Source organism: Raphanus sativus, unplaced genomic scaffold, assembly GCF_000801105.2.
Source record: "Raphanus sativus cultivar WK10039 unplaced genomic scaffold, ASM80110v3 Scaffold1025, whole genome shotgun sequence".
In the NCBI taxonomy this organism is placed as follows: domain Eukaryota; kingdom Viridiplantae; phylum Streptophyta; class Magnoliopsida; order Brassicales; family Brassicaceae; genus Raphanus; species Raphanus sativus.
The window spans coordinates 1-26,541 of NW_026616339.1; the positions used below are offsets into that span (position 1 = coordinate 1).

Below are 26,541 nucleotides of genomic sequence, written 5' to 3' on the forward strand. Positions count from 1 at the left end.
CAAGGTTGCAACCGCCTATCATCCTCAAACAAGTGGTCAAGTGGAAGTTTCCAACAGAGAGATCAAGAACATCCTGCAGAAGACTGTCAACACCACCCGCAAGGACTGGTCCTTAAGCTTGACGATGCTCTCTGGGCGTACAGAACAGCCTACAAGACCCCTTTAGGGACCACTCCCTATCATCTGGTCTATGGCAAGGTGTGCCACTTACCTGTTGAGCTAGAGTACAAGGCGGCTTGGGCTGTCAAACTACTCAACTTCGACATCAAACCCGCCAAGGAGAGGCGAACCATTCAGATCCACGAGTTGGAGGAGATCAGGCATCTGGCCTATGAGAGCTCTAAGATCTACAAGGAAAAGACCCAAGGCGTTCCATGACAAACGGATCATTAGCAGAAGCTTTGCTCGAACGATCAGGTCTTACTCTTCAATTCACGGGTTAAGTTGTTCCCTGGAAAGCTCAAGTCCAGGTGGTCTGGACCTTTCACCATTAAGGAGGTTCGCCCTTATGGAGCTGTTGTGTTGCTGGACACAAGAGGTGGAGAATTTGTTGTCAATGGTCAGCGTCTAAAGCCATATCTTGCTGACACAACAATCGCTGAAGGTGTAGAGATACCCTTAAGCGATCCCCCTCAAGCCTAATCGGCCCATTGAAGTCAAGCTAGTGACAGAAAACAAGCGCTTGGTGGGAGGCAACCCACTGGTGAGTGTAAATATTGTTTTCTTTTTTGTCTTTATCTTTCTAGGAACTAACTTGCAGGTTGAAAAATCAAGAAAATTCGAGATCACTCCAGGAGAGCACTCCAGCGGTTGTTCCGCCGATTGTTCCCAGGTAAGTGCTCGAACAAAAAAAAAACAAATAAAAAAGAAGGGGAAGCGGTTTAGATGGACCTATTTAAGGCCCAAACACTCACTCCCCCACTTCATCTCTCTCGCCGCAAACCACCCCATTAGAACCCTAAATCGCAACTCACTCTCCTCTCTTTCTCTCCATCGATTTTTGGTTCTCATCTTTTGGGTTCTCTAGAGATTGGTTTGTTTTGCAGGAATCACCTCTCCAATCAAGGTAATCGGACAAGAACTCTCCCCCTCTTTGCGCATGCAAATCGCGATTTGGAGTGATTTCTTGGATCCTCTTTTTCCTTTATGCTTTGCGATTTCATCCTATATTGTAGCTCTTGATAGTATACTTGCTACTAGGATTGAATTCATGATTGATTTTGAATGGAAGAGGAACCGATTGTTGCTTGTGATTCTTGGCCTTTGCGATTTGCACTGTTGAGATTGAGGCTTGTGTAGGTTGTCTAGTAATCGATGGACTTGGGTAGAACAAGAAGATTGGATTGTTCCATCGTTTCTAGAACAAACAACGAACTGTGCTGATATTGGGATATTGTTTTTGTCTTGCAGATGCCTCCAAAGATGCGGAACGCAAGAGCCACCAAGAGCACAGCTTCTCCAGCCGCGAGTGCTCCACCTGGTTACCCATGGCCGAACAAGAAAGAGGGCGAGCCCATCGACCTCAATGATCCGATGCTCCTTGACTTCAACGTTGAGGGATGGGACAAGGAGTCAGCAGCGATATACAACCGGCTCCTCCTAGCAGAGATCTTGCCCACGCGATTCGTGCACCAGCCAACACTAGGCAATCTAGGCCTTGACACTGAGGTGTTCGATACGATGCAGGCTATGGGATTCATGCCTCTCTGTTATCAGGCCCAGGTTCTCTACCCCGACTTGGTCAGGCAAGTGCTCGTGACGTGCAAGATCACTTACCAGAACCCCAATGCGCCTACATACGAGAACTGCTCCTTCTCCTTCATGGCTGATGGCAAGTTCTGCACCATCTCTCTCAACGATCTGAACACGCTACTCGAGATTGCAGACACGCCAAAGGGAGTTTCAGTGGAAAAGAAGTTCAAGCCGGCAGACACCTTTTGGGATCTCATCGCAGCCGGCAAGTTCACCTCTCGCAAAGCCTACCAGTCACAGATCCGGAACCCTGCTATCCGGATCATCGCCAAGATTGTGTCCAATGTCCTTGTTCGCGAAGGAGTACACCTCCAAGATCACGAATGGAGAGCTCCAGGTTCTCTACACGGGACTTGAGGACGAGATGCGCAGAGAGAACATCACCCCGATCCAGGAGGTCAAGACCAACCCGGGTTTCATCTCATCTCCATGTTCGCTGACCGCAGAGACACACTGATTCGGACTGATGATAAGAAGGATCGTTGCGGCAGTCTGCTCACACCCTTGTTCCAGCGCTTCAACATCAACCTCAGCTCTTACACGGTCGTCTCTGAGATGGAGTACATCGATACTCCTTACCTGATCGCATGCCACATCCTGCGCGACGAGACCACCTACAAGTTCCAGGATAAAGAAGGGAACCCTCTGTACTGCAAGCTCCCTATGCCTGGGTTCACATACTTCTTATCCCTGGAGAACATTGTGTTCTCACTCGATGAAGAGCACCTCTGCGATGATCCGAAGGCGCCGGTTCAGCACGATGATGAAGACATGGATGATGTGGAGCATGTGACTCCACCGGCTGATGGTGAGTATGACTTGGAGGACTTCACCGATGTGACTGATGATCACGCCTACAGACGCTGATGGTTGAGTCCCAGAAGAAGAACAACAGCCTCATGAAGAGGATACTCAGGGCGATCACAGGCGGCTGCATTGGAGCCCAGGAGGAGCGTACGCCACAGAGAACAAGGCGCCCAGGCAAGGAACATGCAGGAACATCGACTGGAGCAGAGAGACTGCCGAGGAACAGGAGGACAGCTGGTCACTTCGGTAGCGGCGATTCAGACTGAGTCCGAAAGGACTATTTCTATCCCTTGTCTTATCCATCTGAACTATTTATTTTTCATGTTATTTGTTTCTGTTTGGTGTGTTTCAGCTTCCTCTGATTTATTTTCACAACCAGGGATGGTGTGAACTAAGTCTGGGGGAGCGATTGTACTATATTCGCTTGTGTGCTTTTTGAGTCAGTCCTTGTGTCATTTTTATGTTTTTATCGAGTCAGTCTTTAGGATCGAGTCAGTCAAAACTATTGTGGGAATCAGGACCTTATTTTGTGATGCTCTTTAACCACCTCGTGCTTTAACCTTCTTATTCAGTGACCTTAGCAGTGATGAAAGACCCACACATGGACCTGGAACACCCTGACTTATCTCATTTGACACTCCAGAAGTTCTATACCGATCAGGTTACACTGGGCAGACTTAACTCCACTTTATCTGAACCTAATCTGGACTTTAATTCTTCTTGTCATGGGCACTAGATCAGGGTAGAATAAGAACTACACTCAGGACTTCTTATCCGATTTTTATCCCTCTTGCTGTTCCTGAGTGGCTAGCTCATCTTTAGCTAGTTCCACCTTGAACCCTGACCTTTTATTCCACCCTCATGCATTTGCTTTTCTAGTACTTTATGTGCAGATATGTGCAAAAAGGTCGGAGAGGAAAGGATCGACGCAGTTCTTACTCATCAATGCTCACACAGTGGAAGCAGGCAGAACAACCGGAGTGCTTGTTCCGGTACGAAAGAGAACAACCGAGGTGCCTGTTCCGATACCATAGAGAACAACGAAGAAGTAAGTGGCTAGAACAGACCAGAATGAATCACCAGTGGCATCATATACATCACTTGTTACCTCCTTGCTCGTCACCCCAGCATTTTGTATTTCAGTATATATATATAAGAAAAAAAAAGTTGTTTGTTTTTGCTTTGATTTACTGGTGACGAGAAGGGGAAGAATCTATGATGCATGCCACTGGGTAAGATTGAGAAAGTAATGGTGGTTTCAGTGAAGTGTTCTGAAGGGGAAGTTGAATCACGCAGAGAAGTCCTATGATCGATCTATCGGAGAGCAGTCCGATTAGCAGAGATGAGTAAGGACTGTGGACGTAAATGGAGCCGTCCTCTCACGACCATTTTGTGCGATATCCTGCACCCGCTCTTGGTAAACCCTAAACACTCTTGAACTCCACCATAAAAGTTAGCATGTTCTATACCTAGCCCGTTCTCTCTGAGTAGAGTCTGTGACAAGAAGCTCACGCTGATCTTAATTGAACATAAGGAGTTTTGTCTCGAAAGTGTTGCCTTTTCAGGTTGAGATGTAGAGTAAGGAGCCGATCTTCGAACAGCGATCAGGGGTTCTCAGTAAGTGTGTGTGGTCCTAATCTACAGCTTGTATGGTTCAGAGATTTGTGGTAAGAGTATGGTTGCTGAGAATAAGCGAGTTCCCACGCTTTCAAACCTTTCTCCTTGTTCTTGGTACTTGCCTTGTTCGAGGACAAACAAGGATCTAAGTCTGGGGGAATTGATATATGGTGTTTTTCACATCATTGTATATATGTTTTTATTTGCTTCAAGTCACTAATTCGTGTCAGTCTAGTCCTTTTTGACCTTTTACAGGTCTGGAGTTAGTAGAAGAAAGAAGAGAAGGTGCCTGATGAAAAGAAGTCCTTTTAGAGCCTTCCTGCGGAGAACACTCAAGAGAACAGTCCTGAGACTGTTCTCTCTCAAGCGGAACAAGCAGACGGAGTGATCCGGAGATTGTTCCAGACGAATATGGAAACTCCTATTTCGGGAATTAAAGCCCTGTTGCCCTAATCTCTTTTCTTCTAATTGGCGCCTCCATATAAAAAAGCCATCTATCTTTTTACTATTTTTCTTGCGCTAGTTTTTACAAGAGAACACTGAGTATTTTGCGATCTGCAACTTGTAAGGGAGAAGAATCCACCCTCTCATAGAGAAGATCATCCGAACCCTATTGTTTCATAATCTGTTCTTATGCAATTTTATTCAGGATTTATGTCTTTGTTTATGTGCATCATGATCGAGTAGTGACCTTGCTCGCCTAGGGTTTTTAGGGTGTTGAGACATGAGCTAAACATAGATAAGTGATCCATAAATGTTCTTCATTCATACTGTTCTTACTGCTTTCATTAACCTGATCACTTGATGTTAGATCACTAGTTCATCGCCTAGCTAACCGCTTAGGATGATAGCTTGACATGTATTGAATGAGCTTAGTATCCCTAATCAGCGAAAGTAGATATTAGGGTGGTAAGTGAACTGATCGGACCTGTTCTCTAAAGCTTGCAATCGATCCTCATCCCAACGACAGTTAGGCGGTGAGATCGATCTGCAAAGCGATCACTGCCACGACAGTGGAGTGTTCCAGCTGAGTGATCCGAGTTCTAGAAAGCACTTCATCGCGCTTGAATAATTGTTTGGCTCCAATTCAACACCCAATGAAATACCCTAGGCTAGCTCTTGTTTAATTGAATCAATCTCGTGTTTATTTTGCTTGTTAACTATCGCCTCCTTCAACCAAATTCATATCTTCATCTTAGCTTGATTTCAAACTTATAGAACTAGAGTGTAGACTAGTACTCTGGATTTGAATCTCAAGTATTAAAATTGCAATTGTTGACTTGGCAGTAGCAAGGATTCATTTTTAGTGTATCAACGTTGAACAAGCTGTACATGGAGACATCTTTGCCGAATAGAATCTACCTTCAGCTAAGGTTCTATACATTCAAGATGTCTGATTCCAAGAGCATTGACGAGAATGTTGATGATTTTCTGAAACTGGTGGCAGACCTCAACAATCTACAAGTAGAGGTGTCTGAGGAGGTACAAGCCATCTTGCTACTGAGTTCACTATCGCACCGGTATGATCAGTTGAAAGAGACACTCTGAGTCTCAGTGAGGTTACTGGAGCTGCAAGGTCAAAGGAACATGAGCTGATTGAGAGCGCCAAAGGTTCTAGGTCTTCAGGGGAAGGACTGTATGTTGACAGGGGCAGATCAGATAGCAGGTCAAACCGTGGCAGTGGCAGTAGCAGTGGAAGGAATGGAAAGGGGAGATCGAAGAGCAGATTTGGTAGGTCAAAGTCTCAACCTAAAGGAAACAAGGGCTGCTTTATTTGTGGAAAGGAGGGGCCCTGGAAAAGAGAGTGTCCTGATCGGAAGTACAAGAAACCAGAGAACTCAACCAACATTGCAGAGGAACCAAAACAGCCTTTGGTGTTGACCGTGAGCACTCATGAGACGCAGGAAGAGTGGGTCATGGATTCTTGTTGTTCTTTTCACATAACTCCAACAAAGGAGTTTATGTTCGATCTGGAAGAGTTCGAAGGAGGCAAGGTTCTGATGGCTAACAATACTCACAGCAATATCCAGGGAATTGGGAAGATAAGGATAAGGAATCCAGATGGCTCAGTTGTGATTCTCACGGGTGTAAGGTACATGCCAGGAATGAGCCGGAATTTGATCTCAGATGGAATGCTTTAGACTTCAGGTTGCAGGTATGAAGGGAAGGATTTAATGGTTCACTTCTACAAGGATGATAAAAAGATGATTTCTGGAAAATATCATCAAGGGCTGTACTATCTACAAGGGACAGTGTTGAAAGTCGAGGCAAACTCGTCCAACGAAAAATGTGATTGGATAAGTCGGTGGCACTAAAGACTTGGTCACATGAATCTGAAGAGTATGAAGGTTCTAGCCAAAGAGGGATACGTGGCTGAGAAAGAGGTTGATGAGTTGAAGTTTTGCGAGGAGTGTGTGCTGGGGAAGTCCCATAAACAAAGCTTCCCAGTCGCAAAGCATGTTACAAAAGGAATCCTAGACTACGTGCATTCAGACATGTTGGGTTCACCATCAATACCATACACTTTGGGAGGTTGTAAGTACTTCATAACCTTCATTGATGATTACTCTAAGAAGGTTTGGCTATACTTTCTAAAGAACAAGAGTGATGCATTCGCGACATTCAAGGAATGGAAGGCTGTTGTGGAAACTCAAACAGAAAGGAAGATCAAGTGTTTGAGGACAGATAATGGGCTGGAATTTTGTAACAGGGAGTTCGATGGTTTCTGCAAGGATGCAGGCATCAAAAGGCATAGGACGTGTACCTACACTCCTCAGCAGAATGGAGTGTCAGAGAGGATGAATCGAACTATAATGGACAAGGTCAGGTGTATGCTTGCTGAGACAGGGTTGGATCAAAGTTTCTGGGCTGAAGCTGCATCAACAGCTGTCTACCTGATCAACCGGTCCCCGAATCAAACAATTAACTCCAAGTTACCTGAACAGGTTTGGACAGGTGCAAAACTGGATTTGAAGCATCTAAGGCGGTTTGGGTGTTCAGCGTTTGTTCATGTCACTGAGGGAAAGACCGAACCCAGAGCTGTGAAGGGTGTATTCGTGGGGTACCCATTTGGTACAAAGGGGTACAGGGTCTGGATATCTGAGGAAGGAAGGTGCAGAACAAGCAGGGATGTGGTGTTCAATGAGAATGAAATCTACAAGGATACGTTGAACAAAGGTGTTGAACAGGTTGAGTCAGTTAAAGAAGAGGAGAAAGTTCAAACAAGAAAGAAGCCTAAGAAAAGAGTGTCATTCAGCGATGATTTGATTCAGGGTCCAACCATAAGTGCTACTGAGTTGGAAAGAGACGTCATGTCAGATCAGGAGAATGATAAGGAAGAGTCTTCATCATTAGAAAGCTCGGAAAGCGAGACATGTTCAAACGGGGAAGTTGTTGAACAGGTAGCGGACTACACTCCTCAATCATTAGATGATTATGTTCTTGCTCGGGACAGAGAGAGGAGGAGGAACGTGAGACCTCCATCAAGGTATGAGAATGGTAATTTTGTGGCCTACGCTTTGAATACTGTTGAGGACTTGGAAGTTGATGAACCAAGATCATATGCTGAGGCAATGCGGAGCAGAAACAGAAAGCGATGGAAACAGGGTGCACAGGATGAGATGGATTCTCATAGGAAGAACAGGACCTGGGATTTGATTGAACGATCAGACAAGCAGAAAGTGGTCGGGTGCAAGTGGATCTTCAAGATCAAACCAGGTATACCAGGGGTTGAGGATGAGAGGTACAAGGGAAGAATGGTAGCAAAAGGGTATTCACAGACTGAGGGAGTTGACTACGATGAGATCTTCTCTCCAGTGGTGAAACACGTCTCCATTAGGTTTATGCTATCAGTGGTTGTTAACTTGGATTTCGAATTGGAACAGATGGATGTTAAGACTGCTTTCCTACATGGAAGCTCGAGGAAAGGATCTTAATGGATCAGCCAGAGGGGTTTATACAGCCAGGAGATGAAAACAAGGTGTGTCTATTGAGAAAATCACTTTATGGATTAAAGCAATCTCCAAGAAGGTGGAATCAGCGGTTTGATAGCTTCATGAAAGATCAGTTGTTTGACAGGAGCACCAAGGATCCATGCGTGTATGTCAGGGATGCACAAACTGATAAAGCTATCTACTTATTGCTTTATGTTGATGATATGCTTATTGCATCAGTGAATAAGAAGGTGATCAAAGAACTCAAAGATAGGCTGAATGGGGAATTCGAAATGAAGGACATGGGACCAGCTTCGAGAATCCTAGGCATGGATATTCGAAGGGACAGATAAAAAGGTACACTGGAGCTGTCACAGGATACCTACATTGAGAAGGTTTTGAGAACGTTTGGGATGCTGGAAACTCGTTCAGTGTTAACGCCGACAGCTGCACACTTCAACCTGAGAAGTTTGACTGAGAAAGAATGGAAGCTTGAAGCACCATACATGGAAAACGTTCCATATGCGAGTGCTGTAGGGAGCTTAATGTATATGCTATGGTCGGCTCAAGGCCAGACCTAGGCTTCGCAGTGGGGTTTATCAGAAGGTTCATAAGTAAACCAAGCAGAGAGCATTGGGAGGCAGTTAAGTGGGTGTTAAAGTACCTAAAAGGAGCATCTAAGGTCAACCTAACATTCAGGAAGCATACAAGGTTTATTATTGAAGGTTACTCAGATTCAGACTACTCTACTGACAGGGACATGAGAAGATCAGTTACAGGGTATATCTTCAAAGTTGGAGGAAACACGGTTTCATGGAAATCTTGTCTGCAGTCTGTGGTTGCTCTCTCTACCACAGAGGGAGAGTACATGGCGATACATGAGGCAGCGAAGGAAGGTTTATGGCTAAAGGGTTTATGTGCAGAGTTGGGGTTCAAGCAAGGCAGTTTTCACTTGCATTGTGATTCACAGAGTGCTATATCTCTAACAAGGAACCCAGTTCATCACGAAAGGACAAAGCACATTGATAATAAGTTCCATTTCATCAGGGACCTGATAGCAGATGGAACTACAGTCCTAAACAAGATGCACACGTCAGTTAATCCAGCAGATTTTCTGACTAAGACCGTACCTGGTCAGAAGTTCCAGCTATGCTGCGAGCTTGTGAACCTTCACTGAGACAGGAACGGCTACGCCAGGTAACTCCATAGTATACAAGATGACCTCACAAGACACGTCACAGAACAGAGGGTCAGCATGTGTCAAGATCAGAGGATGAGTTACTCAGAGTGTCTGAAAAAGGACTACCTGGCGGAATGGGGTGAACTCGTGGTAACACTCATGTGTTCAAGGTGGAGCATCTTTCACCAAATAAGCAAATAAAGAGACAAGTTAGTTATTGTTAAGAAGGCTTAATCAAAGGAAAAAGGCGATTCAAGGTTAGACTTAGTTTGGAGATTCTTGTCAAAGGCGCAGAGTAAAATGTGCAGGCAGAATCTGGTTGAACAAGTTGTTACGACTGATTGTAATCATGAGGCTAAAGTATATGAGACAATAGTCATCAACACTTGGTCAAGAAGCATAAAGTCGCTACCACAGCTAGGAGAAGCTTGTGTGAGTTATACCTTATAGGAATCGTCTTGAAGTGTTTGAGTCGGAGGTTTCAGTTGAACAGGCTCAGAAGGAGAAAGGAACGTCGGTTTTGTAAGACCCGAACCTGGATCCCATGATCCAACCAAGTCCGCGGCCTTACCTAAACATCTAAGTGCAATTCAGCCGGTTAAGGTCCAATCTTTACTTAGTCATTTTTTCAATCATTTGAGGTTCATGCAATAATAAAAACAATGCGGAAGCTTAAGGCAAACATCATATTATATATATATGTCAAATGTGATCCATACAATGTATTCAAATCATTCAGTTGCACAATAGGCTATGATAAATCCAAATGTAAACAACAAGTACTACATCACACATCCCACACGGCCAAGGTCTTCATGGCTCCTTAGCCTTACCACGATCCCTGTCAGGACTGAAATCAAAACCCACAACACATATGCATAAGAATCCTGACCGATATCCTAGCAATATACAACCTAAGCATGGTTTGGACACTTAGTCCATTTCTGGCCGAATGTGACCCATTGATTTACTCATCCAAAAACTAATTAAAACACATGATAAATCATGATAATTCATGATTAAGAGAATGGTCCAAGCGGATTTCCCAGAACCGGCCTTGATCATATTGATCTTGGCCATGAACAACCTAACCGGCCTCATGGTACCATCTCGAAATCAATCATATAAAATTATTATATCATTCTGATAATTCATTATAAATCCCCACTAAGAGATATCAAACGCCAAATCCCAATAACTCCCACTGGAAGCATGAGATCGGACCATACATGCCCAACCAAGGCCATGGAGAGATTACTCTGATCTAACCAAGCCTTGGTGGCGTGTTCATGAGTTTAGACTCATAAATAACTTCAGAATATGATAGAGAAGAGTTATAATGACAGAATAAGAACAATAGATGCAACCATCCACTCATGGATCAAACGGCCAAACCATCCGGATGGATGATTTCAGGCGGCTTGTACTTGGTTTGCATCCAGTACCTTAGGTGTGTGTTCGGAAGCCCCCACACTCTTCTCTGTAGCCTTCTCCTTTCCTCTGGTATCCATTTCCGATCAAGTCTCCCTTGCACACGGCTTAGAACTCACCGGAATCACCTTGCCTTCACACGGACTGCCTTTGCGGTCACACTTCTCTTTTCTCTCTTTGATTCTGTAGAGATTTGGGCAGAGTTTCCCCTTATGTTTCTGATGATTTATGTCGACAGAGGAGAGGGTTATTTATAGGGAAGAGACTTGGCAACCGTCCGGGCGATGTGATTGGTCATTTGGCCAACGGACACCTTTTCGCCCAAACCGCTTTGCAAACCGTCCCTTTCTTCCTTTGGGCTGATCGATCTCAAGCCCAAATGCTTGCCCACAAGCTCAGCTCCTTTGCCCAAGCAACCTAGACCCAACGGACACCCATGACCAGCATCCGGTCCATGACCATCACTCATGGTCCGCAATGACCGGTCAAGACTCCATCACTCCGTCCAGCTGAGTTCAGCTGAGTACTAGTTGCCTGAGCTGAGTGAGCTACTCCTCCAGCTCCTGTGAGCTGCCCAAAACTGTGTGAGCTCCCTACCAGCTCCACCTAGCTGATTGAGCTGCTTCCGGACCATGTCCAGCTTCCGGATCACTCATCCAGCTACTATTTCCTTCTTTTCTTCTTATTCTGGTCAAGTCTCAGCTTCCTGATGCACTTAACCCTTAGTTTAGACCATGATACGCTTGCCTTTAGGTCTTTATAACCTGGCCAGCCCATCTCCCCGCACCATGGCCTGTCCGGATGCCTTAGTTAGAACTAGGGACATGACAAGTCTCCCCCACTTGGAAGGAACTCGTCCCCGAGTTCATACTTGATGATTCTCCAACCACATACTGACTATACCACTCAGGATACTCAGCTTTCATTCTTGCTTCTGTTTCCCAAGTGATAATGTCTTTGCCATTGAATTCCCATACAATCTTTAGCATAGGAACTGTCTTCTTTCTCATTGCCTTTTCCATCCGATCAATGATCCGAACCGGCCTTGTTTCTAAGGTGAGGTTCTTACCAAGATCTTTTGGAATTTCTGGCAAAACAATGTCTTGATCCGTTAGGCACTTCCTTAGTTGAGACACATGGAATACATTATGGTAAGCATCCATTTCAGATGGCAAATCCAGTTTGTAAGCCACTGCCCCAACTCTTTCAAGTATCCTGAATGGACCTAAGAACCTTGGGTCTAGTTTCCTTCTTCCAGAAACTCTTGCCCTACCTTTGAAGGTAATCATCTTGAGATAGATTAGATCACCAACCTCAAACTCAAGGTGTTTCCTTCTCTTGTCAGCATAACTCTTTTGGCGGTCTTGAGCTTCCTTCATCTTTTCCTTGACCAGTTTGATCTTTTCTGTGGTCTCTTCCACAATCTCAGGACCTATTATGCTGCGCTCCCCCACTTGGGTCCAGCATAAAGGTGTCCTGCAAGGCCGCCCATACAATGCTTCATAAGGAGACATACCTATGCTGGTGTGAAAGCTGTTGTTGTATGCAAACTCCACCAGTGGTAAATGCTTCTCCCATGAGTCACCCCAATCTAGAACACATGCCCTTAGCATATCTTCCAATGTCTGGATGGTCCTTTCTGACTGACCATCCGTTTGAGGATGATAGGATGTGCTCATGTTCACTCTTGTCCCTAGGGCCTTTTGGAAGGCTCTCCAGAAATAAGAAGTGAACCTAGGGTCTCTGTCTGAGACTATACTGGCCGGCACTCCATGCAGCCTCACAATCTGATCTATGTAGATTTTCACAATCTCATCCACTCCATCACCTTTCTTGATGGGCAAGAAGTGTGCAGATTTGGTCAGGCGGTCCACAACCACCCATACTGCATCCTTCTTGTTTCTGGTTGTGGGAAATCCAGTCACAAAGTCCATTGTGATGTGATCCCACTTCCATTCTGGTATGGGAAGGTTTTGTAGTAAACCACTTGGAACTTGATGTTCAGCCTTGACCAATTGACAAGTAGGGCACTTGGCCACCCACTCAGCAATGTCAGCCTTCATCCTGATCCAATGGTAATACCTTTTGATGTCTTTGTACATCTTGTTTAGCCCGGGTGCACTGAGAACTTAGACTTATGAGCTTGGCTCATAATCTCTTCCTTTAGTCCCCGGTCACCAGGAACACTAACCCGCCCATGTACCAAAATGGTACCATTACTTGTGACTTGGTACTCAGTCTTGTCATTCTTTGCAACCTTTTGCAAATTCTCATCCAAGCTTTGTGCTTGTTGTATTCTGGTAAGTAGATCAGCCTGGTTCACAGCCTCTAAACCCAAAGGCTCATCCTCACTTGCCATGGTGTCTAGATGTAGTGACCGGACCATCCCTTCCAGGATCTCTGCTTCTTTCTCAGCTGATACCTCAGCCCTACGCCTGCTTAAAGCATCTGCCACTAGATTGGCCTTGCCTGGGTGATAGGCAATGTCCAAATCATAGTCGGCCACAAACTCCATCCACCGCCTTTGTCTCAAATTCAACTCAGGTTGAGTGAAAATGTACTTCAGGCTCTTGTGGTCAGTGAGAATCTGGACTTTGGCACCATACAAGTATGATCTCCATATCTTTAAGGCAAACACCACTGCGGCCATCTCCAGGTCGTGTGTTGGGTAGTTGCCCTCATGCTTCCTGAGTTGCCTTGAGGCATATGCTATGACCTTCCCATTCTGTGTGAGCACACAGCCTAATCCAGTAATGGATGCATCCGTGTACACCACATATGGTTGATCTTCCTCAGGTAACACCAAAACTGGTGCACTGGTCAGCATGTTCTTCAAGGCTTCAAAGCTCTTTTCACAAGCTTCTGACCAGATGAATTTGACATCCTTTCCAGTAAGTTGTGTCATAGGTTGTGCCACACTTGCAAACCCTTTGACATACTTCCTGTAGTATCCGGCCAAACCCAAGAAGCTTCTTACTTCTGTAGCATTCTTTGGTCTTGGCCACTCTTGTATGCACTTGATCTTCTCCGGATCAACAGACACTCCTTCCTCAGACACCACATGTCCTAGGAAGCCAATGCTCTTCTGCCAAAAGCTACACTTGCTTAGCTTGGCAAACAATTGTTGCTCTCTCAGCCTTTCCAACACCAATCTGAGATGCCTCTCATGGTCTTCCCGGGTCTTAGAGTAAACTAGTATATCATCAATGAAGATGATTACAAATTCATCTAAGTACTCTCTGAAAATTCCATTCATCATCTTCATGAAGGCTGCTGGTGCATTAGTCAATCCGAATGGCATAACCACAAACTCATAGTGGCCATACCTAGTCCGGAAAGGCTGTCTTCTTTACATCTTCTGATGCAATGGGGATTTGATGATAACCTGATGCCAAATCAATCTTTGAGAACCATTTGGCTCCCTTCAGTTGATCTAGCAACTCATCAATCCGGGGCAATGGGTACTTATTCTTTATAGTCACCCTATTCAACCCTCTATAATCAATGCACAACCTGAAGCTACCATCCTTCTTCTTGACAAAGAGGACTGGTGCACCCCAGGGTGATACACTTGGGCGTATGAACCCTTTTTCCAACAACTCTTCAAGTTGTTTCTTTAGCTCAGCCATCTCAGCTGGAGCCATGCGGTATGGGCTCTTTGACATTGGGGCCGTCCCTGGTTCCAGTTCTATTATGAATGGGTCTGACCTATCAGGGGGAATGCCCTGTAGTGACCTAAACACATCATCAAACTCACTGACCAGCGGTATCCCGTCCGGGCCACCATCCCCTACGACCTCCTTAGTGGTGATTGTGGCTATATAAGCCTCACAACCTTGTTCCAGCATCCTTGCCGCACGGACTGCTGATAACACTAAGCATCCAGAGGCCGGATTAATACCTTGGTACTTGATCGGGGGTCCACACCCACTCTCAAACTGCACCCTTCCTCGATGACAGTCTAAGGTGGCCCGATTCTTGCCAAGCCAGTCCATACCTAGGATCACCTCGTGATTCTTAAGGCGGACCACAATCAGATCCACCGGCATTGCCTTACTATGGATCATTACTGGATGTCTTTGACTAGACCTAGTGGGTGCATCATTTGCCCACCGGCTGCACTCACCAAGCCAAGATCATCCCTAGTTCCCATTTGGAACATACCTTTTCCAATCATATCTGGACTCACAAAACTATGTGTAGCTCCAGTATCAAATAATACATGTGTTTCCACACCACCAATACATAAGGTCCCTACATAAGACCTTCTCTAAGTATCTAGTCCATCCTAGATTCCATACCATGCCATTCTAATAAATTTAAAAATTTAAAAAGAATGGGTTTTAGAATTTTACCAGTGATCGCCTTGAAGGGTCCGGACTCATCCACATCCCTTGAAAGCTCATAGACTCGAGGTGCTGAAGTTTGGCCTTGCTTGTGGTCTGGCCGGTTGTTCTCAACACGGCCCTTGCCTTGTCCAGTTTGCAACTGGGGACAGTCCACACGGAAATGCCCTTTCTTACCACACTGATGACAAGTCCTGGCTTCACTGGTCGAGCCTTGCCCACGGTTCCTATCCGGACCAGGACAATCCCGAGCTGAGTGATCCATCTTGCCACAACGGGTACAAGCTCCCATTGCCTTCCAGCACTCTCCTCCATGGTGTTTACCACACTTGGGACACTCTGGCCTACCACTTGAGGTTTTACCCCCTTCAGCCGCATCCCTCTTTCTCTTCTTGTCACCACTCTGACCGGAAGACACCACCACACTCTTAAGCTTGTGTTTGTTCTCCTCAGCCAGATTGGTCTCCAGCATTGCCATCCTTTCCACCAACTCAGAGACTGTGTTGAAGGTACGGACTGAGCAATAAGTCTTAAGCTCAGGCCTCAAGCCCCTTATGAACCTGCGGACCTGAACCTTCTCATCCTCAAGTTCCTTACCCACATACCTCCTGAGCCGGTTGAACTCTTCCTCATACTCCCTTACTGACCGCTTGCCCTGAACCAAGTCCAGGAACTTAGCTTCCAAACGGTCCCATGCTTCAGCTGGAAAGTACTTGTGGTTGAACTCAACCTCAAAGTCAGAGAACTTCACAATGGAGCCATTGGTGCGCTTGTCTAAGGACAGCCACCAGTTGTGTGCATCTCCCTCCAGGAAGTGCACTGCTATGTCTCTTTGGTACTCCTCAGGGCACCTTGTAGACCTGAAGTTCCTAGCCAGCCGGTCCCTCCACTCATCTGCCTCCATGGGATCAGCACTTCCAGCAAAGTGTTTGGTTCCCAAACGGGTGATGTGCTCAAGCACCTTTAGGTAATCAACCTTCTTGGTTGTCACAACTGGTGGATCTAACTCAATCACCTCAGCAAGAGGCGCCACATATCCACCAGTCACACCAACACCAGGAGCTACCATTGGCGCTTGAGTAGTTTGACCCATAGAAGAATTCACAACTGGTGTGAACACTTGGGTCATAGCCAGCATCTGACTACCCATCAACTTGATTGCATCAAGTATCTGCTTCATGGTTGGTTCAGCCATTGGTTCATCCGGTCCAATCCTCCCATCTCCTTGGATGTTTGGATCAGCCCGGTTACCAGTCTCTGAGGACTCAGCTTCACCTTCCTGATCATTCCTTTGCTGCCCACCTGTTGCTCCTAGCTGACTTCCAGCCGCATTCAGTGGTTGCCCGGTCTCGTCCAACTGTCTGTTCTCTCCACCCAGCTGAACCTCAGTCTGATTCACTTGGGTTTCAGTCAGGATAGCCTCACTGGTCTGGCCAGTAGGTGGAACTGACAGCAACAATTGCGGATTGGGCACTGAGGCATCTCCTGCTCCGGACGCCCCTGTCCCCTCCTTAGTCTTCCGAGACTTCTTCTTAGTTCCCTTAGGACAACAAAGACAAAACACAAGGCAAAGGTTAGATTAACATTTTTATTTGCAAACCTCAAGCAATATCATGTTAACCAAAACCCAAAACCTGCCATGAGACCCAGCCGGATGTGTGATGACCTGCCCTAACCCAACAGCCTAGAATCATGCATGCTCTGATACCAACTTGTAAGACCCAAACCTGGATCCCATGATCCAACCAGTCCGCGGCCTTACCTAAACATCTAAGTGTAATTCAGCCGGTTAAGGTCCAATCTTTACTTAGTCATTTTTTTCAATCATTTGAGGTTCATGCAATAATAAAAACAATGCGGAAGCTTAAGGCAAACATCATATTATATATATATGTCAAATGTGATCCATACAATGTATTCAAATCATTCAGTTGCACAATAGGCTATGATAAATCCAAATGTAAACAACAAGTACTACATCACACATCCCACACGGCCAAGGTCTTCATGGCTCCTTAGCCTTACCACGATCCCTGTCAGGACCTGAAATCAAAACCCACAACACATATGCATAAGAATCATGACCGATATCCTAGCAATATACAACCTAAGCATGGTTTGGACACTTAGTCCATTTCTGGCCGAATGTGACCCATTGATTTACTCATCCAAAAACTAATTAAAACACATGATAAATCATGATAATTCATGATTAAGAGAATGGTCCAAGCGGATTTCCCAGAACCGGCCTTGATCATATTGATCTTGGCCATGAACAACCTAACCGGCCTCATGGTACCATCTCGAAATCAATCATATAAAATTATTCTATCACTTTGATAATTCATTATAAATCCCCACTAAGAGATATCAAACGCCAAATCCCAATAACTCCCACTGGAAGCATGAGATCGGACCATACATGCCCAACCAAGGCCATGGAGAGATTACTCTGATCTAACCAAGCCTTGGTGGCGTGTTCATGAGTTTAGACTCATAAATAACTTCAGAATATGATAGAGAAGAGATATAATGACAGAATAAGAACAATAGATGCAACCATCCACTCATGGATCAAACGGCCAAACCATCCGGATGGATGATTTCAGGCGGCTTGTACTTGGTTTGCATCCAGTACCTTAGGTGTGTGTTCGGAAGCCCCCACACTCTTCTCTGTAGCCTTCTCCTTTCCTCTGGTATCCATTTCCGATCAAGTCTCCCTTGCACACGGCTTAGAACTCACCGGAATCACCTTGCCTTCACACGGACTGCCTTTGCGGTCACACTTCTCTTTTCTCTCTTTGATTCTGTAGAGATTTGGGCAGAGTTTCCCCTTATGTTTCTGATGATTTATGTCGACAGAGGAGAGGGTTATTTATAGGGAAGAGACTTGGCAACCGTCCGGGCGATGTGATTGGTCATTTGGCCAACGGACACCTTTTCGCCCAAAACCGCCCAACCGCTTTGCAAACCGTCCCTTTCTTCCTTTGGGCTGATCGATCTCAAGCCCAAATGCTTACCCACAAGCTCAGCTCCTTTGCCCAAGCAACCTAGACCCAACGGACACCCATGACCAGCATCCGGTCCATGACCATCACTCATGGTCCGCAATGACCGGTCAAGACTCCATCACTCCGTCCAGCTGAGTTCAGCTGAGTACTAGTTGCCTGAGCTGAGTGAGCTACTCCTCCAGCTCCTGTGAGCTGCCCAAACTGTGTGAGCTCCCTACCAGCTCCACCTAGCTGATTGAGCTGCTTCCGGACCATGTCCAGCTTCCGGATCACTCATCCAGCTACTATTTCCTTCTTTTCTTCTTATTCTGGTCAAGTCTCAGCTTCCTGATGCACTTAACCCTTAGTTTAGACCATGATACGCTTGCCTTTAGGTCTTTATAACCTGGCCAGCCCATCTCCCCGCACCATGGCCTGTCCGGATGCCTTAGTTAGAACTAGGGACATGACAGGTTTGGTCTCGCGACCACCGTCGTCAAGGTAAAGGTCCGAGTTAACTTAGGTGGACAGGGTCACCTCAAGTACAGAACAGAAAGACCAGAAGTTTAGCACCAGCAACCATTATTGGTTGAGGTGGAGCTCCAGATCAGTAAAGGGGAGCTCGTCAGAGATGAGGAAAAAGGACACTACAAGAAAACACGCTGAATTCCGACGGAGGTTCCGACGGACCAAAATGTCGTCGGACAAATTTGACGATTTTCCGACCAATTTCCGACGAAAGCCAAAAATATGAGGTCGTCGGAATTTCGTCGGTATATTCCGACGGAATTCTGACGAACCAGGGTTCGTCGGTATATACCGACGACTATCCGACGATATTCCGATCAACAAATATATCCGTTGCGGTCGTCGGTATTCCGTCGGAATATACCGACGGAATTCTGACGAACTGTTGTTTGTCGGTATATACCGACGACTATCCGACGATATTTCGATCAACAAATATAACCGTTGCGGTCGTCGGTATTCCGTCAGAAAATACCGACGAATTTCTGACGGACTATGTGACCGTTGCCGACAAATCCATATGACCGTTTTATAGCCGTTTGAAATTTGTAAATACCGACGGAATTCCGACGCACTACTTTATGTCCGTCGGAATTCCGTCAGAAAGTCGTCGGAAAGCCGTAACCAATTTTCTATAAATTCAACCCCTCCTCATTTCAACTCTTCACTCCTCATTCTCTCTTCATTCTCTTTGATCATAACAATTCCGTAAAAATCATGTCTTCAGGAGGTTATTATCGTTCATGGATGGATAAACCTCATTTGGATCCCAACACCAAATTGCTTACGGAAGAATACGTTCAAGGGATTAAAGAATTCATGAGGCTTGTTCAACAACAACCAGATGCAAAAAATGGTATGTTAAGATGTCCCTGCTCTAGTTGCAATAATAATAAAGTTATAGAAGAATTTAATGTTTGGACTCATTTGTATATGAAAGGGTTTTCACGTAATTATAAAGTTTGGTATCTTCATGGGGAAACTGGTTATGAATATGGTAGTACTAGCGAACCTCAGCCTATTAGTGAATTTCAGCCGGATATTAGGTTAGAAGAATCTAGAACGGATATAGATTATGGTGTAGGTACTGAGCAGATGGTACATGATCATTATAGAGGGGAAGAACCAAATCCCGAATCTAGGAGATTTTTTGACATGTTGGATGCAGGAAAACAACCTTTGTATCAAAATTGTAGAGATGGTCATTCAGCCTTATCATCTGCAACTAGATTAATGGGTATTAAGACAGACTATAATTTGGCTGAAGAATGTATGGATGCGATTACTGATTTTGTCAAAGGCATTCTACCTGAGGATAATGTTGCACCGGGTTCATACTACGAAGTTCAGAAACTGGTTGCCGGTCTTCAACTACCGTACGAAGTGATAGATGTATGTATTGACAACTGCATGATCTACTGGAGAGCGGATGAGACACGGAATGAATGCAAATTTTGTGGGAAACCTCGTTTCCAGGAGACGAGGGGAAGAGTTCCGATCCCGTTCAAAAGAATGTGGTATTTGCCATTGACGGAAAGATTGAAGAGGTTGTATCAGTGTGAGCGCACAGCAAAAGCAATGAGATGGCATGCAGAGCATTCCACAAATGGTGAGATTAGACATCCTTCAGATGCGAAGGCTTGGAAACATTTCCAGTCAATATATCAAGAATTTGCAGAAGAGAGAAGAAATGTTTATCTTGGATTATCTACTGATGGTTTCAGCCCATTTGGAAAGCATGGAAGACAGTATTCTCTTTGGCCAGTTATTGTGACACCGTACAACCTACCGCCGAGCTTGTGCATGCGACGAGAGTTTTTGTTCCTCTCAATTCTCGTCCCCGGGCCAGAGCATCCTAAAAGATCACTAGATGTGTTTCTTCAACCACTGATATATGAGTTGCAACAACTATGGGCGCATGGTTTTGAGACATACGATGTTTCGTGCAAAGAAAACTTTCATATGCGGGCAGTACTTATGTGGACAATAAGTGACTTTCCAGCATATGGTATGTTATCTGGATGGACAACACATGGGAGACTATCATGTCCATATTGTCAAGATGACACAGCTGCTTTCCAACTAAAGAACGGAAGGAAAACGTGTTGGTTTGACTGTCACAGGCGATTTCTACCACCTGATCATCCATACCGCAGGAGTAGGAATGCATTTACGAAGAACAAGCAGGTGTTTGATGGTCCACCTGTGGAAGTTAGTGGGGAAGATTTGTTGAAGCAGTTTAGGTATTTTGATGCAGAAAGGACGCCAGATGTAGGTGGACATGAAAACATTCGAGTCAGTGCGGTTGGAGAGCTACATAACTGGCACAAAAAGAGTATTTTCTGGGATCTGCCATATTGGGAAAGTCATCTATTGCGGCATAATTTAGATGTCATGCATATTGAGAAGAACTTCTTCGACAATCTGATGAACACAGTCTTTAACATCCAAGGTAAAACGAAGGATAACTTGAAGTCAAGGTTGGATTTAGTCGATATTTGTGATCGTCCTGAACTTCATGTGGATGAGAATGGTACGGCCCCTTTTCCCATTTATCGTCTGGATGGTGCTAGAAAAGAAGAGTTCTTTGATTGGATTACAGATAAAGTGAAATTTCCTGACGGATATGCATCAAATTTGGGGAATTGCGTTGATAGAAGCGAAGGAAAGTTTACTGGCTTGAAGAGTCATGATTGTCATGTAATTATGCAGCGCCTCCTTCCGTTTGCTTTTTCAGCATTATTGCCACGTAATGTTCATGAAGCAATTGCAGGTATCTTATATTTTTACAATTTAATTTATTTTTATATTTAACAATTATGCTTATATAAACTAATACTTATGAAAATTATGTCTTTTATCTATGTAGGGATAAGTGTTTTCTTCCGCGATTTATGCAGCAGAGTAGTGACTGAAGAGGGTATTAATAATTTGAAGACAAACGCACCAGTCAGCATGTGCAACCTCGAGAAGATATTTCCTCCATCATTCTTTGATGTTATGGAACATCTTGTTATTCATCTCGCAAGAGAATTGGAACTTGGTGGTCCTGTGCAGTACAGATGGATGTATATTTTTGAGCGTTATATGCATCATCTGAAGAAAATGGTCAAAAATTTAAGCCGGGTGGAAGGATCTATAGTGGCACAGGTGATCAATGAAGAAACTGCAATCTTTGCTGAAAATTATTTTCCACCAGAAGTGCATACAAAACATCGAAGACCTTCTCGGCACAATGACAGAGGAGAGAGAGCAACATATCATGTTACTGTCCCAAGCATGTTCAAGGAAATAGGACGACTTAGTGGAACATTCACGAAGCGGAGACTTACGGACACTGAGCACGCTCATTTGCAAACATATTTGCTCACCAACTGTGAAGATGTTCTACAATATGAGAGGTAAAAATATTTATTCATTTACATTGTTTTTTTTAATATTCAATAAATTTATTTCATATTGATATAATATTTTTGTATATAGTGTATATATGGCGGAGTTGCGTATGACTCACAGGCATGCAACAGAACATGAGCTTCAACAACTTAGAGATAATGGATTTGCTGTGTGGCTTCGTAGTTATGTGAGTCATATAAACAAATGAGTAGTTTAATTTTAATATAAACAAATTAACTTTTCACTCATATATGTTTTTAATTTATAGGTGAATGATGGTTTGGCCAGAGGTTTTGTGTTCGATGATTGGATACGCGAATTTGTGCAGGGACCAAACTATGTGGTCAAATCATATCCAAAATTCTGTACGGGAATATGCATTCACAAAGAAAGGTCATTCTAAGACAACATATGATGCTGGTGTTTCATCTTCTTCCGGTGACGATGTCTACTACGGCAACATAAAAGAAATATTAGAAATCCAATTTCCTGGAATGGTTGGATTGCGTTGTGTAGTATTCTATTGTGATTGGTATGACACCACCCCAGATAGAGGAGTGAAGATTGATGCGTTTGGTGTTATATCGGTTCATTCGCGGCGGAAACTTCAATATTATGATCCCTTCATTCTTGGTTCGCAAGCTGATCAGGTATGTCAATATATTCATAATTTTTTACCAATATCATTAATTAATGTTATATATTCTACTAATACTTGTAAAATTGATATGTATAGGTGTGCTACATCAGTTACCCTCGGGTGACGTACAGAGACGATCCATCACAGTAACGCAAATCAACCCAAGAGGACGATTGAATGGAAGTTCTGATGATGATGAACCATTGCAACCAGAGTCTACCAGCAACGCCCAGGCAGTTGAAGATTTGGCAGATGTTGAATTCGTTGAGAATTTTACTGAGTTTGGACTTGATGCTGTTGTACATTCGGAGCCAGAAGCTGAGGTTGGGGAGTTTGATGAAGATTCAGAAGATTCGGATTAGGTTTTTTTTTTTTTTTTTTTTTCTCGGTCCGTCGGAATTCCGTCGGCATATACCGACGGATTACCGACGAACAAGGCCAGTTCGTCGGTAATCCGTCGGTATATACCGACGGAATTCCGACGACATAGGGTTTCATTGATGTTTGTATACTTCCTCGGTAATTCGTCGGTATATTCCGACGACATACCGACGAACTGGTCTAGTTCGTCGGTAATTCGTCGGAATATACCGACGGAATACCGAGGACATGTTTCAAAACAATTTCAAACATAAAAATCTATAAAATTTGATGCCAAAACTACGAAAATAACACATAATAAGTGCTTAGTATAGTATTAGATCGCAACCATTCAAATATAACAACTCATAAAATAAGTGTTTATGCATATCAATGTTTTTATAACATCTCATCTTAACACTCATATACTTATACAATCATATTCATCTAATCTTACTTCAAAAAATGTTATTGTGTAAAATTGTGTTATAAAAACATTTTTATTGTTAAATATTTATGCAAATACTATATATATTATCAAAGATTAGGATTTTACATTTAGAAACTTGTAATCAACCCCTAAACACTATGTCGTCGGAATTCCCTCGGTAAAGTTCGTCAGTATTCCGTCGGAATATACTGACGAACCCGTGTCCGTCGGAATTTTTGTTCACCCGGGAAAACCAAACCGCGTGAAAATTTTCGCGCACCGCCAATTGGTTTATATTTAATGATTCCGACGGAATACTGACGAACCCGTGTCCGTCGGAATCATCAAATATAATTACCCTTCTTCTTCCTTCTTCGTTATTTCCGCCTCTCTCTCTATCCTCTCCGCCGTTTCTCTCTCTTTCAAGGCGATTCCGGCGGTTTTCGAGCTCCCATCCCCGGCGATTCCTCTACCCACGCTCATATCTCTTCCCCCAAACCCGAAATCATGTAAGAATCATCCTAACCTTTGTTTATTTCAATTTTTTAGGGTTTTGGATGTTAGATCTCCGATTTGAGGTTGTTTGATTGAATGTTTTAGGATTGAATGGATTGTTTAGGATATATAAGTTAGGATTGTTGTTTGAATTGTTGTTTTAATTTTTTTCTGGAATTATTTGTGTTTTTGTTAAAATTCAAAACGTTTTACTATTTTTAAAACGTTTTTTGATTTTTTAAAAACGTTTTTTCAAGTTTACAGTTTAAACTATGTATTATTTAAAACGTTTTAATTTTTTTTATGATTTTTAGAAACGTTTTTTGATTTTTAAAAACGTTTTTTGATTTTTAAAAACATTTTTGATTTTTAAAAACATTTTACGATTTTTAAAAATATTTAACAACCTTTTTCAATATTTATAAAAAAATTATATTTTTTATATTTATATATATATATATATATAAATCATTTTTTATGTAAAAATCAATTTAATTAATTTGATGTATTAATTTTTTTAGGTCCGAGGAATCACCCCGCCCCGCAGCCCGTCGACGTAGTTCGGTGAGCTCTTCCCGTGCATCGGGATCGTCTCACGAACAAAACTCGTTTCCCGCATATATTCCCGCTCCACCTCCCGCTCCTGCTCAACAGAATCCGGGGGTCATGCCAGTTGAACTATTGGTTCAACAACCGGGTCGAGAGCATCTCCCGGTTCTCCATCCCACCCCACGACGAGGACATAGCACTTGGTTAGTATTTTTTTTATTTGTAGCATTATGTTTTTTTCCATTAATTAACTTGCTAACTTGTATTTTTTTAAAGGTTCACCAAGTCGAGTAATGGCATTAGCAGGAGCATCAACCAGATGATGTATTCCATGCTCCAAATTGGATATACGAAGTGGAGTGAGATCCCTCAAGACGACCAAGAGTTGTGGTTTCGTCAATTTGCGGTACTAACTCTTCATTTTTTAAAATTATTTACATTTTTTTAATATATCTACTTATTAAAATTATGTGTGTTTTGTAGCAAGAGTTCAACTGGCACCCCGATCACACGGAAACAGTCCGTATTAGATTCAAAGCTAAGGCCATGGACTCTTATACAAAGCAGGTGAACGCGTGGAAGAAAGTTTGGCAGAAGAACAAGAGGCCACGGAACATCAACGGGAGGGTGTTCGAGCAGTTGATAGTTCATTGGCAGAAGGACGAAACTGCAGAGACGTCTTCTAGGAACTCTAAGAACCGGAAGAGCGATCGTGGCGGGAAAGGTATGTATGTGCACAACCTCGGGGCTTGCTCTATGTCTACTAAGGAAGATGAACTTGTAAGTTTTTTTTTATTTATCTTTATGTTTATTTATATAAATATTTTTTATATTCCTTGGCTAATAATGGCGGTTTTTTAGATCGAAGCAAATGACGGTAATCCCGTTGATCGACTCCAACTCATTAAGGTGGCTCACACTAACAAGACGACGGGTCAAATTCAGGACCTCTTGATCAAAGATGTCGTTGATTTGGTGGAAACTGAAATAGCATCTCAATCTCAGCCTCTCTCTGATGACGGCGATTCAGTGGGAGCTTCAACCAACTTGTCCCGATTGCAAATAAATGAGATGGTTGAAAAGGTAATTTTTTTTATCAATATATTCATTTTATAATGTAGTTTACTAACTTAAAATATTTTGTAGGCTGTTCCTAAAAGGAAAGGAGGCTTTTTAGTTGGATTGGCCCGCCGTGCTTCTTCGTATCCGGCATCTTCTTCGCAGGTTCCGTATGCCGATCCCATGATTCTCGAGGAGCTACATGACAAAGGTGAACGGATTGTGGCATTGGAGGAGCAGAACGCCACTATCCAAGCTGAGAATGCCACTATCCAAGCTGAGAATGCCACTATCCTTGCTGAGTTGGCATCCCAAAAGAAGACCAACGCCGAGATAATGGAGAAGCTAAACCGTTTATTTGCTTCGAGTTCTTAGTTTTTTCTGAATTTTAAAACTTTCTGAATGTTTTTTTTAATATTTCGGTTTGTATGAATTTAAATTCTATAATATTATTAGTTTTCAATTTCAGATTTATTTTAATTAAATTTATAAAATTGCAAAATTTAATTCTATAATAAAAATATTTAAAAATGCAAAATATAAATTTTTTATTAAAAAATTGGAAATACTGACGAACCATGTCCCTCGGAAAATACTGACGAATTGCGGTCCTCGGAAATACCGACGAACCATGTCCCTCGGAAAATACTGACGAACAAGGTCGTCGGTATTTACTGAGGACAAGGTTCGTCGGTATTTTCCGACGAACCCAGTTCGTCGGTATTTTCCGACAAACCAACGTTCGTCAGTATTTTCCGAGGGACTTGGTTCGTCAGTATTTCCAATTTTCCGATGACCACTGTTGTCGGAGCTGTTATCGGAATGTGGTCAGAAGTTCGTCAGAATAAAGTTTCTCGGTATTCGTCAGAAATTCGTCGGTGTGGCTGACGAAAATTCCGACGAAATTCGAAATTCCGACGAAATTGATACCGACGGACAGTTTCGTCAGATATTCGTCAAAATATGTCTATTCCGACGATATTCTGACGAATTCGTCCGTCAGTATCCGCCTGCTTTCTTGTAGTGGGA

The 26,541-nt window shown here is 43.6% G+C and overlaps 2 protein-coding genes across 2 annotated transcripts; both read left to right on the top strand.

Moving 5' to 3' along the window:
• The first annotated feature begins 18,992 nt into the window (after positions 1-18,992).
• LOC130503580 (uncharacterized) lies at positions 18,993-22,187 on the top strand. The gene is made up of 3 exons (XM_056998197.1): positions 18,993-21,356; positions 21,453-21,984; positions 22,067-22,187. Exons 1-3 carry the CDS (start codon positions 19,301-19,303, stop codon positions 22,185-22,187), a joined length of 2,709 nt encoding a protein of 902 aa, XP_056854177.1. The 5' UTR covers positions 18,993-19,300.
• A 1,104-nt stretch (positions 22,188-23,291) lies between these two features.
• Positions 23,292-25,887, top strand: LOC130503581 (uncharacterized). Its single transcript, XM_056998198.1, has 6 exons — positions 23,292-23,918; positions 24,426-24,656; positions 24,730-24,859; positions 24,937-25,233; positions 25,315-25,536; positions 25,600-25,887. Coding segments are annotated over exons 1-6 (1,170 nt in total). The 5' UTR covers positions 23,292-23,916.
• Positions 25,888-26,541: the final 654 nt, after the last annotated feature.